The sequence below is a fragment of the Marmota flaviventris genome, chromosome 6, assembly GCF_047511675.1.
Source record: "Marmota flaviventris isolate mMarFla1 chromosome 6, mMarFla1.hap1, whole genome shotgun sequence".
Lineage (NCBI taxonomy): Eukaryota > Metazoa > Chordata > Mammalia > Rodentia > Sciuridae > Marmota > Marmota flaviventris.
In genome coordinates this window covers 34,322,535-34,338,450 of record NC_092503.1, presented here as the reverse complement: position 1 = coordinate 34,338,450, position 15,916 = coordinate 34,322,535, and the positions used below count along the sequence as shown (strand labels likewise).

General features: G+C 37.0%; 1 protein-coding gene across 4 annotated transcripts in view; it reads right to left on the bottom strand.

Moving 5' to 3' along the window:
* Positions 1-15,916, bottom strand: part of Arhgap18 (Rho GTPase activating protein 18) — a 147,754-nt gene that overhangs the window by 30,771 nt on the left and 101,067 nt on the right. For all 4 annotated transcript variants that reach the window (XM_027947389.2, XM_027947388.2, XM_071613036.1 and 1 more), the window contains exons 11-12: positions 13,105-13,311; positions 11,008-11,148 (exon numbers count right to left, since the gene is read on the bottom strand). In XM_027947389.2, coding sequence (XP_027803190.1) covers positions 11,008-11,148; positions 13,105-13,311 — 348 coding nt within the window. The remainder of the gene's footprint in view (positions 1-11,007; positions 11,149-13,104; positions 13,312-15,916) is intronic.

The window sequence follows — 15,916 nt, the reverse complement described above, 5'->3', positions numbered from 1 at the left end:
AATCTTCCCACACATTAAGAAATTTTCCCCCAAATTTGTCACTGAGTGTCAAAAAGAAAAAAAAAAAAAAAAAAGAAAAACAACATACTTTTCAAATATATTGTATCACACCTGCTCCCCACTTGGTTAATGAGCTTAGACTTCTGACTATACACTTTGAACTAAAGATGACCAATTCTGAGGTCTTTGCTCATGGACGTAAAAAACATTTTATGGATTTGGAGATGTTATAAACTCATTATTGATATCAAAATGTCAGTTATGGCACTTGAAATATTAGACTTAATTAATTCCTAAGTGGTTCTGCTAAAATAAATACTAATTTATTATTTATAACCATATGTCTTAAACAGACTTTAGAACAGCATGCACAAATTATGTTTAAAGATAATTCTTTAAATACTACAAATACCCCATTTAATTTGACCAAAAATTTTCCTAAGTGTCTGAGTACCAAATAGTAGATAAGACACAAGTCCTTTAATCACATAAACATCACATTTTAAAAATGTACATGTCTTAAAATGCTTTTGCATTTTAGACAAAGCATAGATGCCATTAATTTCTATGTTCAACAATTATATGCCTTTAGAATCGGGCGACACAAAAGCACAGGTGTCCCCAAAAGGGTTAAAATTGATTTTCAGTAACATAAGTGATTTCATGTGGGAATAAAGAAAAAGAAGTGACCTTGAAGAGGACTGACTGCCCAGGGAGCATGGCTTTCCCCACCCCTGACAATTCCAAACCATGTCCAGACTGGACCCTCAGCTTGGTTTTGTGACTTCTACTACCCAGGTCATGTAACTTGACCCAATTACCTTAGTCTATTCTCTGACCTTGACCTCTAGGATAAAAATCTAACTCACCTTTTCCTTGACAAACCGCTTTCATTTACAACATACTAGAAAATGAGCTGAACAATTCCTTACCATGCCTGGGGCATCTCCTCTGGTACTATTATCTTTTTCTTTGCAGAGAAGTTAAATCAATGCTGTAACACAACTGAGGGACAATCTGGACCTCTCCCTTGGGGATAATCTCTATAGTTTATATTTCCTACTATGGCCATTCTACCTGCTAGCCTGTCCTCAACTATGTCTCCTTCAATAGGAAATGGAAAACAAGAAACAGGTACTGTAATAGCAAAACATGAAGCATTGAACTGTATTTACAGGACCCTTGACTCCCTTGTCCACTCAGGACAATACACATTGTCACATGTCATTGGCATCTTCAATTCCCTTAGTCTATTATCTTGTACAGGGCCTTGAATGGCTGGCTAGAGTTTCAGATAGCCACATACTTTATGCTGACATTAAAAGTTAAGAAATACTGGTTAAGTCATGGCTGCAAAATATCCTTCCATATTGGTTTTGTTGGAAGAAAGTAATAGTAGCAAACATTGTCCCATAACTACCAATTAGCCAGCCCAAGAATATTAAAAAAAATCCAACTTACACTAATACTTAAGGTGAACAAAATGTAAGTTTTTATATACAGAAGATCCATGGAAATGTATTATAAAACCAAAATGTACCAGGGAAATATATTGGAGAACTGGGGGATAGAGTAACCTTACTCCCTGCCGTTTCCTCTCAACTGTTGGTGTGTATTCCACTGTTTGGTTAAAAAGGTGAACAAAAATTCACTACAACCACCGCATGTTATCCTATCTGTACATGCTTTATCCTAATTCTGGACTATTTCTGCTATCTGTACTTGGAGGCCAGCCCATACTTTATGCACCCTTACCTTCCATAATCCATAGGATAAAAGCAATATCTTACATGGAACCCCATATATGATGGGCATTCTAATATATGCCACATATCTATGGCTGTAGCTACTCATAATGTTAATTGATTAAATGAATCACTATTTTTCACTAAAAATGATAAGTTGACAGTAAATAACATTTCTCCAAAATAAAAGCCTACCAACATGTTTTCCTTTATTGCCAAAATATAACTCTAGACACACTGTCTAAAAGAAGTTAAGCTATCACATAGTATTCCTTCCTCTATCAAGAAAAAGGAAGGAAAAATGTGAAAGAAAGCAACTGAATATGCTATATGAAATAATTTAGTCATTTACTTCTGCAGAGAGTCAAGGAGAAAAGTCAGGGTTTCCAACAGTAGCATGCACCTACTTGGGGGTATAGCCCTCTTCCCCTCTGAGGATCTCAAGGAGAGCTGAAGGCCTACACTAATAAGCATAGACCTAAGCATTCTCAATGAATTCAGGGATTATGGCCTTGGAGAGTGTGGCTATGCTTCCTCAAAAGTGCAGCACTGAGTTTAGTATGGTGTCAGAATTTCCAAGAGAGAACTACATCTGACACACAATCCAGAGAATTGGGCAGGGCATGTAGGGATCAGTGGCAGAGCACAGGCTTAGCATGCTCAAGGCATGGGGTCCAATAACCAATCCTACCACCAGACATACTCAAGTCTTTCTGATAGTTAGGAGTTTGAAAAAGGAAGACTTCAGGCAGTAGCTTCTGAAGGCATTTGGGAGTTTTTGTGTGTATAATGTTAGGAAATTGCCACATAATGTGCTCAGGGCTGAATTTTGCCAATGTGGGGAGTGGCCTAGGCATTCTCCAGTGGGTTCCTTATGGCTGGGAGTAGAACATTTCCCACATCCTTTCAGGGGATGAGACTAGGCCAGCTCGGGCTCAGCATTAACTCTTCTCAATCTACTGACTGTAAAAAGGTCTACTCATTTCACACAGAGTGGGCACATCGATACTTTTCATTTGGGCAGACAATGGCATACAGCAACTTCCCAGGTCAACTGGAGAACTTGCAGTCAAACCCGATGAGAGTGCATGGCTTGTGTGTCTATGAGAGGACCAAGTCTCAGTTTGTTTAATTCATCCCACCCCAACTCTTGCAACAATGCTGAGATTGAGTGACTCCATGAATCTATCAGGCCCTTTACTATTGGAGATGAGCTTAGCCAGTCGATGTAATGATAGAGAGCTTAAAAGTTGTTTCTGGAAAGTTTTTCAGAGTATAGTGACAAGGGAGGCCAAAATGATATTTACGTGAAGATGATAAACAATAAATGATGCCAAAGTTCTCGTTTAAATGGTGTATGACAACTGTTATTAAGCTCCAGAATCATGCTGCATCAAACTCGAATCCTATTAGTATACTAATTACATTGAGCTGCCAAGCTTTGAAAAGACACAACATGCCTGATCATTAAGCCAAACAGTCTGTTCTTAACTTAAGCCATAATAATAGCTGAATCTGGGCACAGTATAATCTTTGTGACCTTCCCATTTCATGTTCTCTGGTGTAACAGCTGCGACACTATCCCCTTTTTTGGGGGGAGGGGATGCTTATGAAATGAAATTATGTGATGCACAGTAGTTCTGGAGAAGTATTTGACTAACATATCCTTAAGGATTAGTTACCAAGGATTTTATATCTTGGTATTAATTTCTTTTGCATGCAAAGACTATTACAGTAGAGAAAATGATCTCATATTGTTCTTTTTTAATGTATTGAATTAAGATTTTTTTAAAATCTGATTTTTTGGCCTGAATGATTTTAGTATTTCATAAGATATGGCTTTGTTCATAGTTTTGCTCTCTAGAAATTTAATGTCAGATCATCAGAAGAGATAATTTCTTTTTCATTAAAACATTATAAAGCTGATATTTTTAATGCTACACAAAATGCCTTTCATCTTCAAAAGGGCGAACTGGATATAGAGCTTTTTTAAAAAATGCCAGATATATATTTTAGAAAATTAAATAAGGACATTTTAGCAAGGTATCTTAAACAAAAATGGCATATTCATCACCCTAGTTAAAATCAACAATACTTGCAGGTAGTGACATAGACGGGATTCTCTACTATCCTGAACTAGGATTGCTTATAATTGGGTCTTCATTATCCAAATGCCTCAAACTTTTTCTCCAACTTATAGGTTCAGACAATTTTAAAGGGGCTTTAATCTTTCATAATTAATAAGAATTTAATTTCCAGTGAAATAAGTTATGATATTTTTCTCTTTTAATGTGGTTGTTTTTATGACACTCTTTGATTTTTTTAATAGTGCATAAAAATAAACAAGATTTTGTGCTTGATATTGTAATTTGATTTTCCACATGGTTCCAAGTGACTGTTTCCAGACCTAAAGCAGATGCTGGAAACAATACCTGCAATAGTGCTTTGGGGTGAGAGCTGCTAAATAAAACCAGATATGGAATTCTGAATAGAGGTGTGATTTATGGGCACACAAACCAAGGCTCCATATTGCATGCAGCCAACATGAGGATGCTTCTGGTGGCTGCAACATTTTTTTTTTTTTCCCAAAGCCCTGAACTTTAAAATGCTACAAGATCATTCCGGAACTTCTGGCAAGTCACATACCCTCTCTAAAACTTAAGTTCCTCTGCAATAAATGAAGCTTGTGTCATCAGGCCATCCTGAGTTAACCTGCAGTTAACCATGCGATGAGAACGTTTGTTTCCTTGACCAGTGAGGTCAGATGTGAGGAGCATAACATATTTCACATATCCAAGTCCCTTGCTCTCCTAAAGGTATAGCTTTCCTATGGGAAGTGAGCCTGAATGGTAGATGATCACACAGATCAAAGTCCACAACAGATATCCAAGCCTGGAAGATTTAGCAGTTCACAACGAACTGCCCCCACATCCTTATCAGTCAGAGAAGTAATTATGGGGAAAAAAATGGGATGTCTGATTTTCTTAAAAGAAAAAAAAATGTGGGGAACAGGATCTAACTAGAAAAAAAATGTATTTTTTATTGATGTTGGGGTTCATGCAATTTCTACTTTTGTGCATGTTAGAAAAAAGATCTGTGGTACAATTAAGGAAATTATATATACATACACATACCAAATGAGGGTGTTCCCTTACAGTTTCAATGTAATTCACATACTCAAGTCCCACTTTGGAAGATTCTGACTCAGTAGATCTAAGGAGTGGCTTAACAATGTTTTTTATTTCTATATACTATAGATGCTTCCATGGAAAACTCTGGCTAACACCACTAATCTCACCCTAGCTTATAAAATTAAATAACTTGCACTCATTAATGGCAGTGCTAGAGCTGTATGCTGAAGCCATATAGCTTCTGCTAAGTGTGTGAGGGACATCAATCCCTACAAATCAAAACCTATCAGCAAATGGTTATTTTTAATGGTTCACAATGTTGTTATTTTCTCCAATTGTTTCTTCCTGTGATAACAGGTAGTATTTCATATGCTGTAGTCATTAAAAGCATTTGTCTTATTAGGTAAATTGAGTGCGTCTTACAACCTGGCTCAAACTATTAATTTATCTAGTCAAGCATATCTTAATAACATGAATGCCCAATTATGTATAGTTAGATTTAATAGCATGCAAAATTTTAAAAATATTACCTTGATGAATTTTCATAATCTATAATCTCTTTTACTCTCCAATCCCTGGAAATCTGTCTTCTGCCATCAATACTCACCGGCAATACTATGGCAAAGTCATAACTGACCTTCAAATGCAAAAGCCCTTGGACCTTTATCCAACGTAAACCACCTCCTCCCTGTCATACTGGTACTACTAACCCAGCTCTATTTTTGCTCTTCCTGCCTGTGCTTCTAAGACAGTACACATTCTTCAACTTTTTTTTTTTTTTGGGGGGGGGGGTACCAGAGATTGAACCTAGGGGTACTTAACCACTGAGCCACATCCCTCCCCATTCCCCACCCACCCGCCAACCCCCGTTTTTATTTTGAGAGAGTGTCTTGCTAAATTGCTGAGGCTGGCTTTGAACTTGTGATCCTCCTGCCTCAGTATCCCAAATTGCTGGGATTAAAGCATGTGCCACCACACCTGGCTCAATTTAATGTTACTTCCTATTTGTTATAGTTTAGATATTAGGTGTTCCCCAAAAGCTCATGTGAGACAATGAAAGAAAGCTTAGAGGTGAAATGATAGGGTTATGAGAGCCTTAACCTAGTCAGTGTGTTAATTCCCTAGAAGGGATTAATTAACTAGGTGGTAACAACAGACTAATAGGATGTGGCTGCAGGAGGTGATTATTTGGTATAGATTTTGTCTTTGTTGAGCAGAGCTCTTTCTCTCTGCTTCTGGGTGGCCATGTCTTGACCTGCTTTCCTCCACTACATACTGGTGCCATATGTTCTGCCTCACCTCAAGCCCTGAGGAATGGAGCCAGCTATCTATGGACTGAGAATTTTGAAACCAGGAGCCCCCAAATAAATTTTTCCTACTTGAATTGTTCTTGTCAAGTCTTTTGGTCACGGTAAGCAGAAAAAACTAATTAAAACATTATTACTTCATAGCCTCTTACCAGCTCTACTGCCCTCTTCATTGGATCACTACTTAAATATTAGTGTCCCCAAAGATCTGTCTATGCTTTTATTATCTCATTCTACATATCCAGCTTGTGTGCTGTGAAGCACACTGTATGGCTTCCATTACAATCTCTAGGCACCTCCGCCCCTGGATGCTCCATGAACTTTGCACCCATGTAGTCAATTCACACAGTCATATTAACCCAAGACATAAAAAACTGATATTTCAAGTCTGTTCCCTTTGCTTGATACATTATCTTGCTGATAAAGCCATCCTAGCAAAATTAGGTAAGTCGTTCAATATTCCTTCTACCCTCCTTACATCCAACCAGTATCCATGTCCTATGGGTCCCACTGGCTCATCATCTAAACTTCTTTCCATTCCCAACTGGGCCTTGGCTCCATCCCAAGACTGTTTTAAAAGTTTTATATAAAACTTCTAACAGCAGCAATCCATGTTCATTACCAACCATAAACTCAGCATTTTGGTATATTTCCTTCTTACAGTTCTGTGGTCCATGGAGAAGTAGAGGATAATGGTAAAATCCATGATTAAAAGACAACCAGATTTGGTTTCAAATTCCTGCTCCATGACTTACTATCTAGATCAGCTTAAGATTGCGCTCTATATGTGTACTATGAATCGAAAGGCATTCTGCTATTATATATAACAAATTATAATAAATGATTTTTAAACACTGCTGATCCTCACTTTCCTCATCTGAGGAAAAAAATCAAAGGAATATACTCCAACTAGACTACCATCATGATAATGTTTGTAAAATGTTTACCATCATGCCTGACCTGGTAAGCATTCACCAAAAATAAATAAGGCACTGTCCTTAACAAATATTGCAGTATAACTTTTTTCCCCAGTACTTGTGCATTTTCATAGTATTCCACTCTAAGTATGCCATGACTGGTCACCTCTATTCTTTTGGATTATTTCTAATTTGGGCTGATATAGACTTCTATGGCAACAGAAATCCAACAGTAGATATCAGATCTTTGCCACTGTATTTTCCAAAGGCAATCTACCAATTACCCAGCATCTCCCACCAACCCTCCTGTTTCCAGTTTTCCCTTCTCCTATCATAGTGGCTGTTCTAAAATGCAAATATAATCATGGAACTCCTAGGGCTCAATCTTCCAGAGTTGTGTGTGAGACATGATGAGAAGGCTGTGATAGCCCTTGAACCAGTTCCTGCTGTTCCTCTGGCCCTGCCTCTCTATGCTCCTTGCCAACCAGTCAGTATGACCTGATTTTTTTCCTCCAACTAGATGAGCAACATACATCTGACACTCAATAAGCCCCAAAATAAAATCACAACCTTCCCCATATCAACTCTACCCTCTAAGTTCTCAGGCTACAGCCTTTGAGTTAGTTTTTACTTCCTTCTCTTTACAACTCAAATTATTTCTTGCAAGAAATCCCAATAGTCCTAGCTTCAAAAAATATCCAGAATTCAACCACGCCTTCACTTTCAATATTGATACTCGGGTATGCCTCCTCATCGTCTCTCACCTTGATTGCAAGAACCATCCACATACTTTCCCTGTTTGGGCTTTGGGCCCCTTATGTGTACACTTTACACAACTGAAAGTAACGTTTCAAAATGAATTTTTGTGTCTTTACTCAAAACCTTGAAATGAACATATTTTACTCTGGGTAAATCCAAATTCCTAATGATGATCTTCAGGAATATGTACTCTGGTTCATTTTCCATCTAACCTCATTTATACTGCCATCCAGTTGACCAACTGGGCACATTCACTCCTTACTAGTCCTCAAATACCCCAAGCGAGTTCCTGCCTTAAGGCTGTGGCAAGGCTCTTCCCTCTTCCTATAATGAGTTTTCAAGGATAGACCCACAGTTGGACTCCCTGTGCTCCTCCATGGCTTTGCTTGAATAAATAAGACCCAGACTAACAATATCGTGATGGCTTCTCTCCAGATTCCCCCTTTTTGGCTCTGTTAATTATTTTTAGAGCACTGACCAAAGACGAACACACCAATTATTTCAAGAACTTAAGCTTACGCCATAGCTCAGTGGTAGGGTATTTGACTACCATGTACAAGGCCCAAGGTTCAATGCAAAAAGAATTTAAGCTCTCCAAGACTAATCTGTTTTGTTCAATAATGTAGCTCAAATGCCTAAAAATAACGCCCAATACACTATTTAAAACATCTTAGGCAGTGCTGTGCCCATAGTTTCATGTGAAATATCTGAATGTTTTCAGATGGTCAATAAAGTAGAGCGACAAGACAGAATAAAGGGGGATGATGGCCCATGGCCCATCCAAAAAAATCCTCTCCAATTCAGATCCAAGCCATTGCTACCCTGGAGGAAATCAGGACCCTCCTCTGGGGACATGGGATACCCCTACGTCCAATTTGTCATGAAGATGGCATTTCAAACTTACATTAAATCTTTTAATTTTGAAACTCTGCCAACTGATTGAAACTTATGCAAAATTCTGAACTTCCTGACCCACCATATAGCTATAGTATTTGAACTTGCCTAGTACTTTTATTTTTTTCAGTAATTATTTTCTGTGCCTATTTACTCTCCCCATTAAAATGACAGCAACTTGAAAAATAAATTCTGGAAATTGATTAAAGATTCTCAACCACAATGACAGGTCAAACAGACCTCCCCATGGGCAGTGAGGCCAGGAAGCTCCCACTGAGGGTTAGATCAGATTAGATCAGGTCTGGTGACGCCTGAGTAACACCTCATTTTCCATATCTCAGTTTGACTCCCTATAGGCTCTTTGGTGTCTACTGCCTGCTTTCCAGCCTGACCATGCTCCAATCACTCACCTCCAGCACCTCTGAGCTACATCCCTCTCCTGGCTCCCTGAGGGCAAGTCCCTTGCACCAGCTGCCTCTGCATACCTAACCTGAGTGGGAGCTTGACATCCAGGAAGCAGTAGCATCTTGTTAAGTGAATAACTAAATTGTAGGACAACAAAGAAAACCAAATATCGGGGAAAACCAAAAACTATTAAAGTTACAGCTAATATATGAAAAAGCAGACTCAAATTTCAGGCCTTAAAATGTCAATGTAGCTTTTCAATAGGGCAGAGATAATTTTCTGCCCAGCTTATATCTAATTAGTTCAAAGGTGCAAACAGAAGAAATAAAAATTAATGCTCTTTCTGTAAGTGACAAAAAAAATAAACATTTCCCTCTAGAAAATAACCTTTTCACTTTTTGTTAAGGACTTACCATGAAAAAGGTATCTCCCAAGGGTCTACTAAAGGCTCAGTACCACAGTATAACTGCCTTATAGAGAGACGAGGCTATAAAGTCAATATGAATAATTAGGGCTACAAAACAAGATATCCAATATTTATAATGGTGTTGAAGGTAATAAAGAATTCTAAAGTTAAAATGATTCGTCAAAAATCCTCCCCAGCCCTATAATATCAAGTCCTACTTCAAAAAAATATGAAAATCTTGTTATTTCACTATATCATTTTATGTGCTTTTAAGGGCACTGAAAATTTATTTAAAATTTCACAATGCCAAGAAAGCTGTATATCCATTTAGGAGAAAATTTGGGTCATATCATTACTAGCTCTCTCAGCAGGCCAATGCAGAAGCAGCAGACAAAGGCCGATTACTGCATTTTCAAAAGGTTCCACAAGATGTCAGCATGTAACTGGACAACCTCCACCATGGTGCCGAGGGGTGTACTCACACCCCAACAGAACAATAGAAACCCTTCATTTCATGATCCTATGCTAGAGCTTTGGTAACTCAATTCATAAACGTTTTCATGCACGTTTTATTGCAAATTCTGTGGTCAATACATTCTTACAGACCTTTCTAAAATACTGATAGTGAGATATTTTTTGTTCAAAATGTCTTAATTTCTTTAGAATATAACTCAAAATTCTTCTGATCAAATTGAGAACCTTTGGATACTTAAGTCCAAGAACAATCCTAAGCCCTATACCAACATTAGCCAGTTTGTCTAAATTGTTTTCCCCCATTTTACAGATGAAAAACTAGCAGTCCTGTGTGGTGGCTCATACCTGTATTCCCAGGGCTTCAGAGGCTGAGACAGGAGGATTGCAAGTTAAAAACCAACCTCAGCAACTTAGGATCTCTCTTAAGTTGCTTAGGGCTTCACTGCCTCAAAATAAAATAAAGAGCCTGGGATTGTGGCTCAGAGGGAGAGCACTTGCCTCGCATGCTTGAGGCACTGGGTTCGATCCTCGGCACCACATAAAGATAAAATAAAGATATTGTGTCCACCTATAACTTAAAAATAAATAAAAGGCCTATGGATGTAGCTCAGTGATTAAGTGCCCCTGGGTTTGACCCCACAGAAAATTTAAAAAAAAAAAAAAAAGGTTCATGAAGGAGATTTTTCACTTGCTAGATACTATATAGTCAGTAGGCAACAGAGTCTCTGTGGGAGTCCTGAGTGTGTGAGTTGCTCATTCTTGTTATATTTCTTTGCTCCCCATTAATGGGTCACATGCTGAGTCACCAAACCTGGCCAGCTGTCAACACTTATCACTGGGAGTAACAGAGGATAGCTATTGTTATCAATACATTAACTCATGTGTAGTACCAGCGCTTAGCAAGTGATAGAAAATCTCACTATAGAAACAATGCAAATGAATAAATACAGATCTTTACAATTTTCTTACATCATTTGTACTTTTATCTTGCTTTTCATATTTTTCTCGGTCATAAGCCATTTTCTTCAGTAATTTCTTCATGGCTTTTCGGTCCTTTTTATGGCTTTCAGTGTTTTGCTTCCTCACTTGATTGACAATAAACTTGGGAATCTATAGAAAAAAAGAAATTTAGTTTGGGGAAGAAAAAGACAGGTTACCATTTTAGAACTACAAACATTTCTTTATTGAATTTTGAGAGGCATACAAGTTCTACTTAATAAGACTCTGCAATTTTGCATTTTTACTAGTCATTAAATCTATGAAAAGATAATGTACACTTCTTAAATGAATAATATGATAAAGAGCAACCACAGGGGCTGGGGATGTGGCTCAAGCGGTAGCGCGCTCGCCTGGCATGCGTGAGGCCCGGGTTCGAACCTCAGCACCACATACAAACAAAGATGTTGTGTCCACCGAAAACTAAAAAATATTAAAAAATTCTCTCTCTCTTTAAAAAAAAAGAGCAACCACAGGATAAAATTGACCACCCATTGTGTAAGGTTCCAAAGAGGCTTTGTGAAGTTCAAAGGCATAGTGACTTCTTCCATGCCATGGATATCAAGACCAAGACTCCTTTAGGGGATTAGTAGTACAGGCCCACTACTTCGAATTTTCCTTTGCCATCACCTCTCTGCAGCCCCTGTAGATAACCTACAGTCCCCCTCTAATAAGAGGCCTCTTTTGTCAGGAAAAGAAAAGTTTACCAACAAACAAGAGCCAACAGGGAGCTAGCAATAATCCAGGAAAAATTGATCCTTAGAATCATGTTAACTAAAATATATTTCATTGTCATTACCAAACTATAAACATGAAATAAAATTAGCATTTAAAAAATTAATACTTAATAACTGGATGATTTTTAAAAATAATTTTGACCTGACCTGTATCAGTTGCCTTTATAGAGCATATATTTTATATATTTTATATTTTATAAAAATAAAGAGTTCAGAATCTAGATAATATCACTTTGCTTTTTTAACAAAATATCTGGGGTTACCGTCAATAAAAGATTAAAATTTTCAATACTATAATTTTGCTTAGAACTTTAGTTTGTTTTTCTAAATGCCTCTCACTCAAATTCTAAATTTCACTAGAAAATGAGGTCTTAATCAACTAAACCTATCATCAATCACTATGTCCTGATTATCTGTCAAAACTTAAACTCAAGGGTGAAATGGGAAAACCATTTTCAAGACAGTCTCAGCAATCAAGGTACAAAATGTGTGTCCCTTCAAATAATAGGTCTATGAAAAATAGCAGTGAATAAACTGAAGTCAAGATAGCAATAGCTCTTTAAAACAGCTTCTGCCAGGCATGGTGGCACATGCCTGTAATCCAGTGACTCGGGAGGCTGAGGCAGGAGGATGACAAGTTTGAGGCCAGTTGCAACAATTTAGCAAGGCCTTGTCATAAAAAATAAAAAGGAATGAGCTGTATCTCAGTGATAAAGCCCCATTGGGTTTAATCCCCGGTACAAAAAAACAAAAACAAAAACAATAACCCTGCCTTGCAAGTTGATATACACCTGTGATTCCAGCTGATCCAGAGGTTAAGATGGGAGAATCACAAATTTGAGGCCAACCAAGACCCATCTCCAAATTAAAAAAATAAATAAATAAATAAAATAAGGCTGGGGGTGTGGCTCAGTGGTAGAGTCCTTGCCTACCTAGCACAAGGCCTTTGAATCTCAGACAGGAAGGAAAATTGTAAATGGGGAACTACAGGGGTAGTGAAAGGACCAGTAAAAAATACAAAGGGCTGGGATTGTGGCTCAGTGGAAGAGCACCCCTGGATTCAATCCCCAGTACCAAAAAAAAAAAAAATGTAAATAGAAATTCACAAGATTCTCCTTACCTGTGTGAATAAAATGCTTTTAATTTCTGCACTCACAAATTTTAAATACAATCTTATAAAACTGGTAACAAAAATATAATGTGTTTATTAAACCATTAAAAAAAGAACATTACATTTTTATATCTGCTTCATAAAAGCACGTTCAAAATTGTTATAAATAATTATGCAAAGAAATTCTATGGTCATTAATGCTGTTCAAAAACATATACTTACTGTCCATAGAAGTTTCTGATACTTAATCAATAAGTGCATGATGTTTGCTGTCCCAGCTGCCATTCCAAACTCTCGTTGTTCATTGGACTTCAGACCCAATGCATGACACATAAAGAGATTTGGGGCCATGACCATTGCTACATTCATGACTGTCATTTTATTTTTCTCTTTATTATCTATGACTCTTTGGAGAAATTCCAGCAGGGCCTAAAAGAGAAATGACCATGAGATTTGTTTTGTACATGGAGATAAGAGATTAAAGCACTGAAGCAGACAAGATTTTTATGTCACTTAAAAACTAAGATGTGTAAAACCACAGTCAGCCAGCCACACCCCACAGTCCTTATTCTGGAAGCTTTTTCCTTTGGCCAGTCCACCCTGAGACAGTACTTGGCTTCTGTGAAGAACCATAGTTTGTGTGGTCTGCAGGAGGCAGAGAGTGTACCATCTGAACTAGGAACCTACTAAGCCTCTAGGAGCCATGGAGCATTGAAAAATAGCTTAAAATATCATACAAAGATCCACTTATTTTAGAACGTGCTATAGTTTTATCTCTAGGGATTATAAGAAAAAAAAAAGTCCTTAACCCATTTTGTCCCATTTTCTCAGATGTAGAACACCTACAAAAACTTAAATTGAGCAACAAATATACTATGGTAAATGAAATATTTGAATATTTATTATATTTGCAAAATTAAAACTTGGGACTTAAATGTTAAAAAGACCCATTCACCCTGAGTTTCATTTGCCTTCAGTGAAAGCACTCAATAGTTAACTGGAACCTAAAAAGAATGAAGATTGACACGAGGAATGAGGGAAAAGAGGAAAGATGAAGGAGAAGATAATTCTTACTGAATGAAAGAAAGGGAATCTTTCAATCAAATAGGCTAGATTATTCTCAGATGTTACCCGCTTCTAACTCTACTGCAGATGCCCAGTCTCCTCTGCACCTGCCCTCCCCAAGAGTCACCAGCAGCTCAGGTCAGCCTGCTCTGACATGGCTTCAAGTTCTCCTTTTGCCTTCTTAATTTGTCTAGAATAATCACCGATGCACAGGTATTTGAAGTTCTCTATGGGCATGGCAGTGCATTAAAACACAGTACAGAGATCAGCTCTATCCTTAGAGAAGACAGATGTTGTACTTATCCCCACCTTACAGGGGAGAAAATTATGTTTTCAAGAAGGTTAAGTAACTTGCTAGAGTTCACACAACTACAAATGTGGAGAAGAAATTTAATTGAAGATCTATTTGGCCTTTGTTTCTAGACTCAACAAATGACTAAAACAGTCATGTTTGCACAGTTAGCCCAAAATTTCTACCTAAAAAAGAATACTATACCAAATATATTATAATGGTAAGACAAAACAAAATACAAACTGTCTTTCACAAGATTTCAGGGAAAACAAACAAACAAACAAAAAGCCTTAAGTACTAACAGGTTGATCTTGCATTAAGTTTAGCTGCTCTATAGACCTTGGAAAGTTGAAACAAAGATAGATCCTTAATATCTAGCAAGATTTTGTATATCTAATATCTGTGATCCAAGCCTAGTGTTCCAATAGAAACAAGTTCTCAAGAGAAAAATGATTAATTTTGTTCCACGGAGACTAGAACAATTGTTTAGGGACCAGTGTGTTTCTTTATGAGCATAAATTACCAAAAAAAAAAAAAATAGGTAATTATTTTAATCATGGTGTGCACATGCAAAAATATTCGAAATATTAATATCAGGATGCTATCTAGCAGGAGGAAGGGACTGGGAGAAAGGAGGAAAGAAGATACAAATTTAATAAGATGTTAGCCTTGCCTTGCTGAAAGAACTGCAGTATTTTTTTTTCCACAAACTAAGAACTGGTGGCCATATAACCAATGTGATACTGCAACCTGTACACTTGGAAAAATGAGAAATTATTATACATTTGAATCAAATGTATGATATGTCAAGATCATTGTATTATCATGAACAACTAATAAAAAATAAAAGATTGATAACTTTTAAAAAAACACTGTAAGAACTGTTCTTTTTTTAAAAAAAGTATTTCCTTTGTGATGAGTCATTACAGTTCCTTTCCTTGAAAATACGCATTTGAATCCCAGCACAGTTATTCCTTAGTTATGTGTGGTCTTAGGGCAAATCCTTTTATATATCTGTACTTTAAATTTTTTCAGTTGTAAAATGGATATTTCAGTCTCGTAGCTTGCAAGGATTGAGACAAAATATATAATAAAACTATAAAAAGAATACATATGGGTAATTATATTAACATGGATCTCCTCTTGATATTTTAAAATCATTCTTCTAATTCTCTAAATCAAAGGTAAGTATGATCAAGAGTCCAAATGCACAATAATTCAAAACAAATAATTTTGATTAAGCAGCTTGCCCAAAGACACCTGTCACTTTATAGGTATGCCTGGTGTCTCCTTAGATTTGCTGTGGAAATACTCTACACAAAGCACACACATGATCCTCTTTCTCCTGATAGCTGAGGAATAATGCAAGCACTGGATACATCACAGGAACTCTGCATTAAGTTTCCTAAAATTACATTGCAATGTGTTTCCTTTTCCTTTCGTAGAAGTAAATTTAAAGTTTATTAATTTATGGTTTATGATATACCATTACAAGCTTCCATTAGAATTCTTGCTTGAAACCATCAATGTTGGCTATTTGAGTCACTAAAGCTTAAGTCAATATGTAAAATTACTTATTTGCATCTCCCAAATTTTGATCAAAAAATCCTTCTCCATTATAAAATTATCTTCTAGTAAACTTACATGCAAAATAGAAATTAACCCTAAATTTTAAAC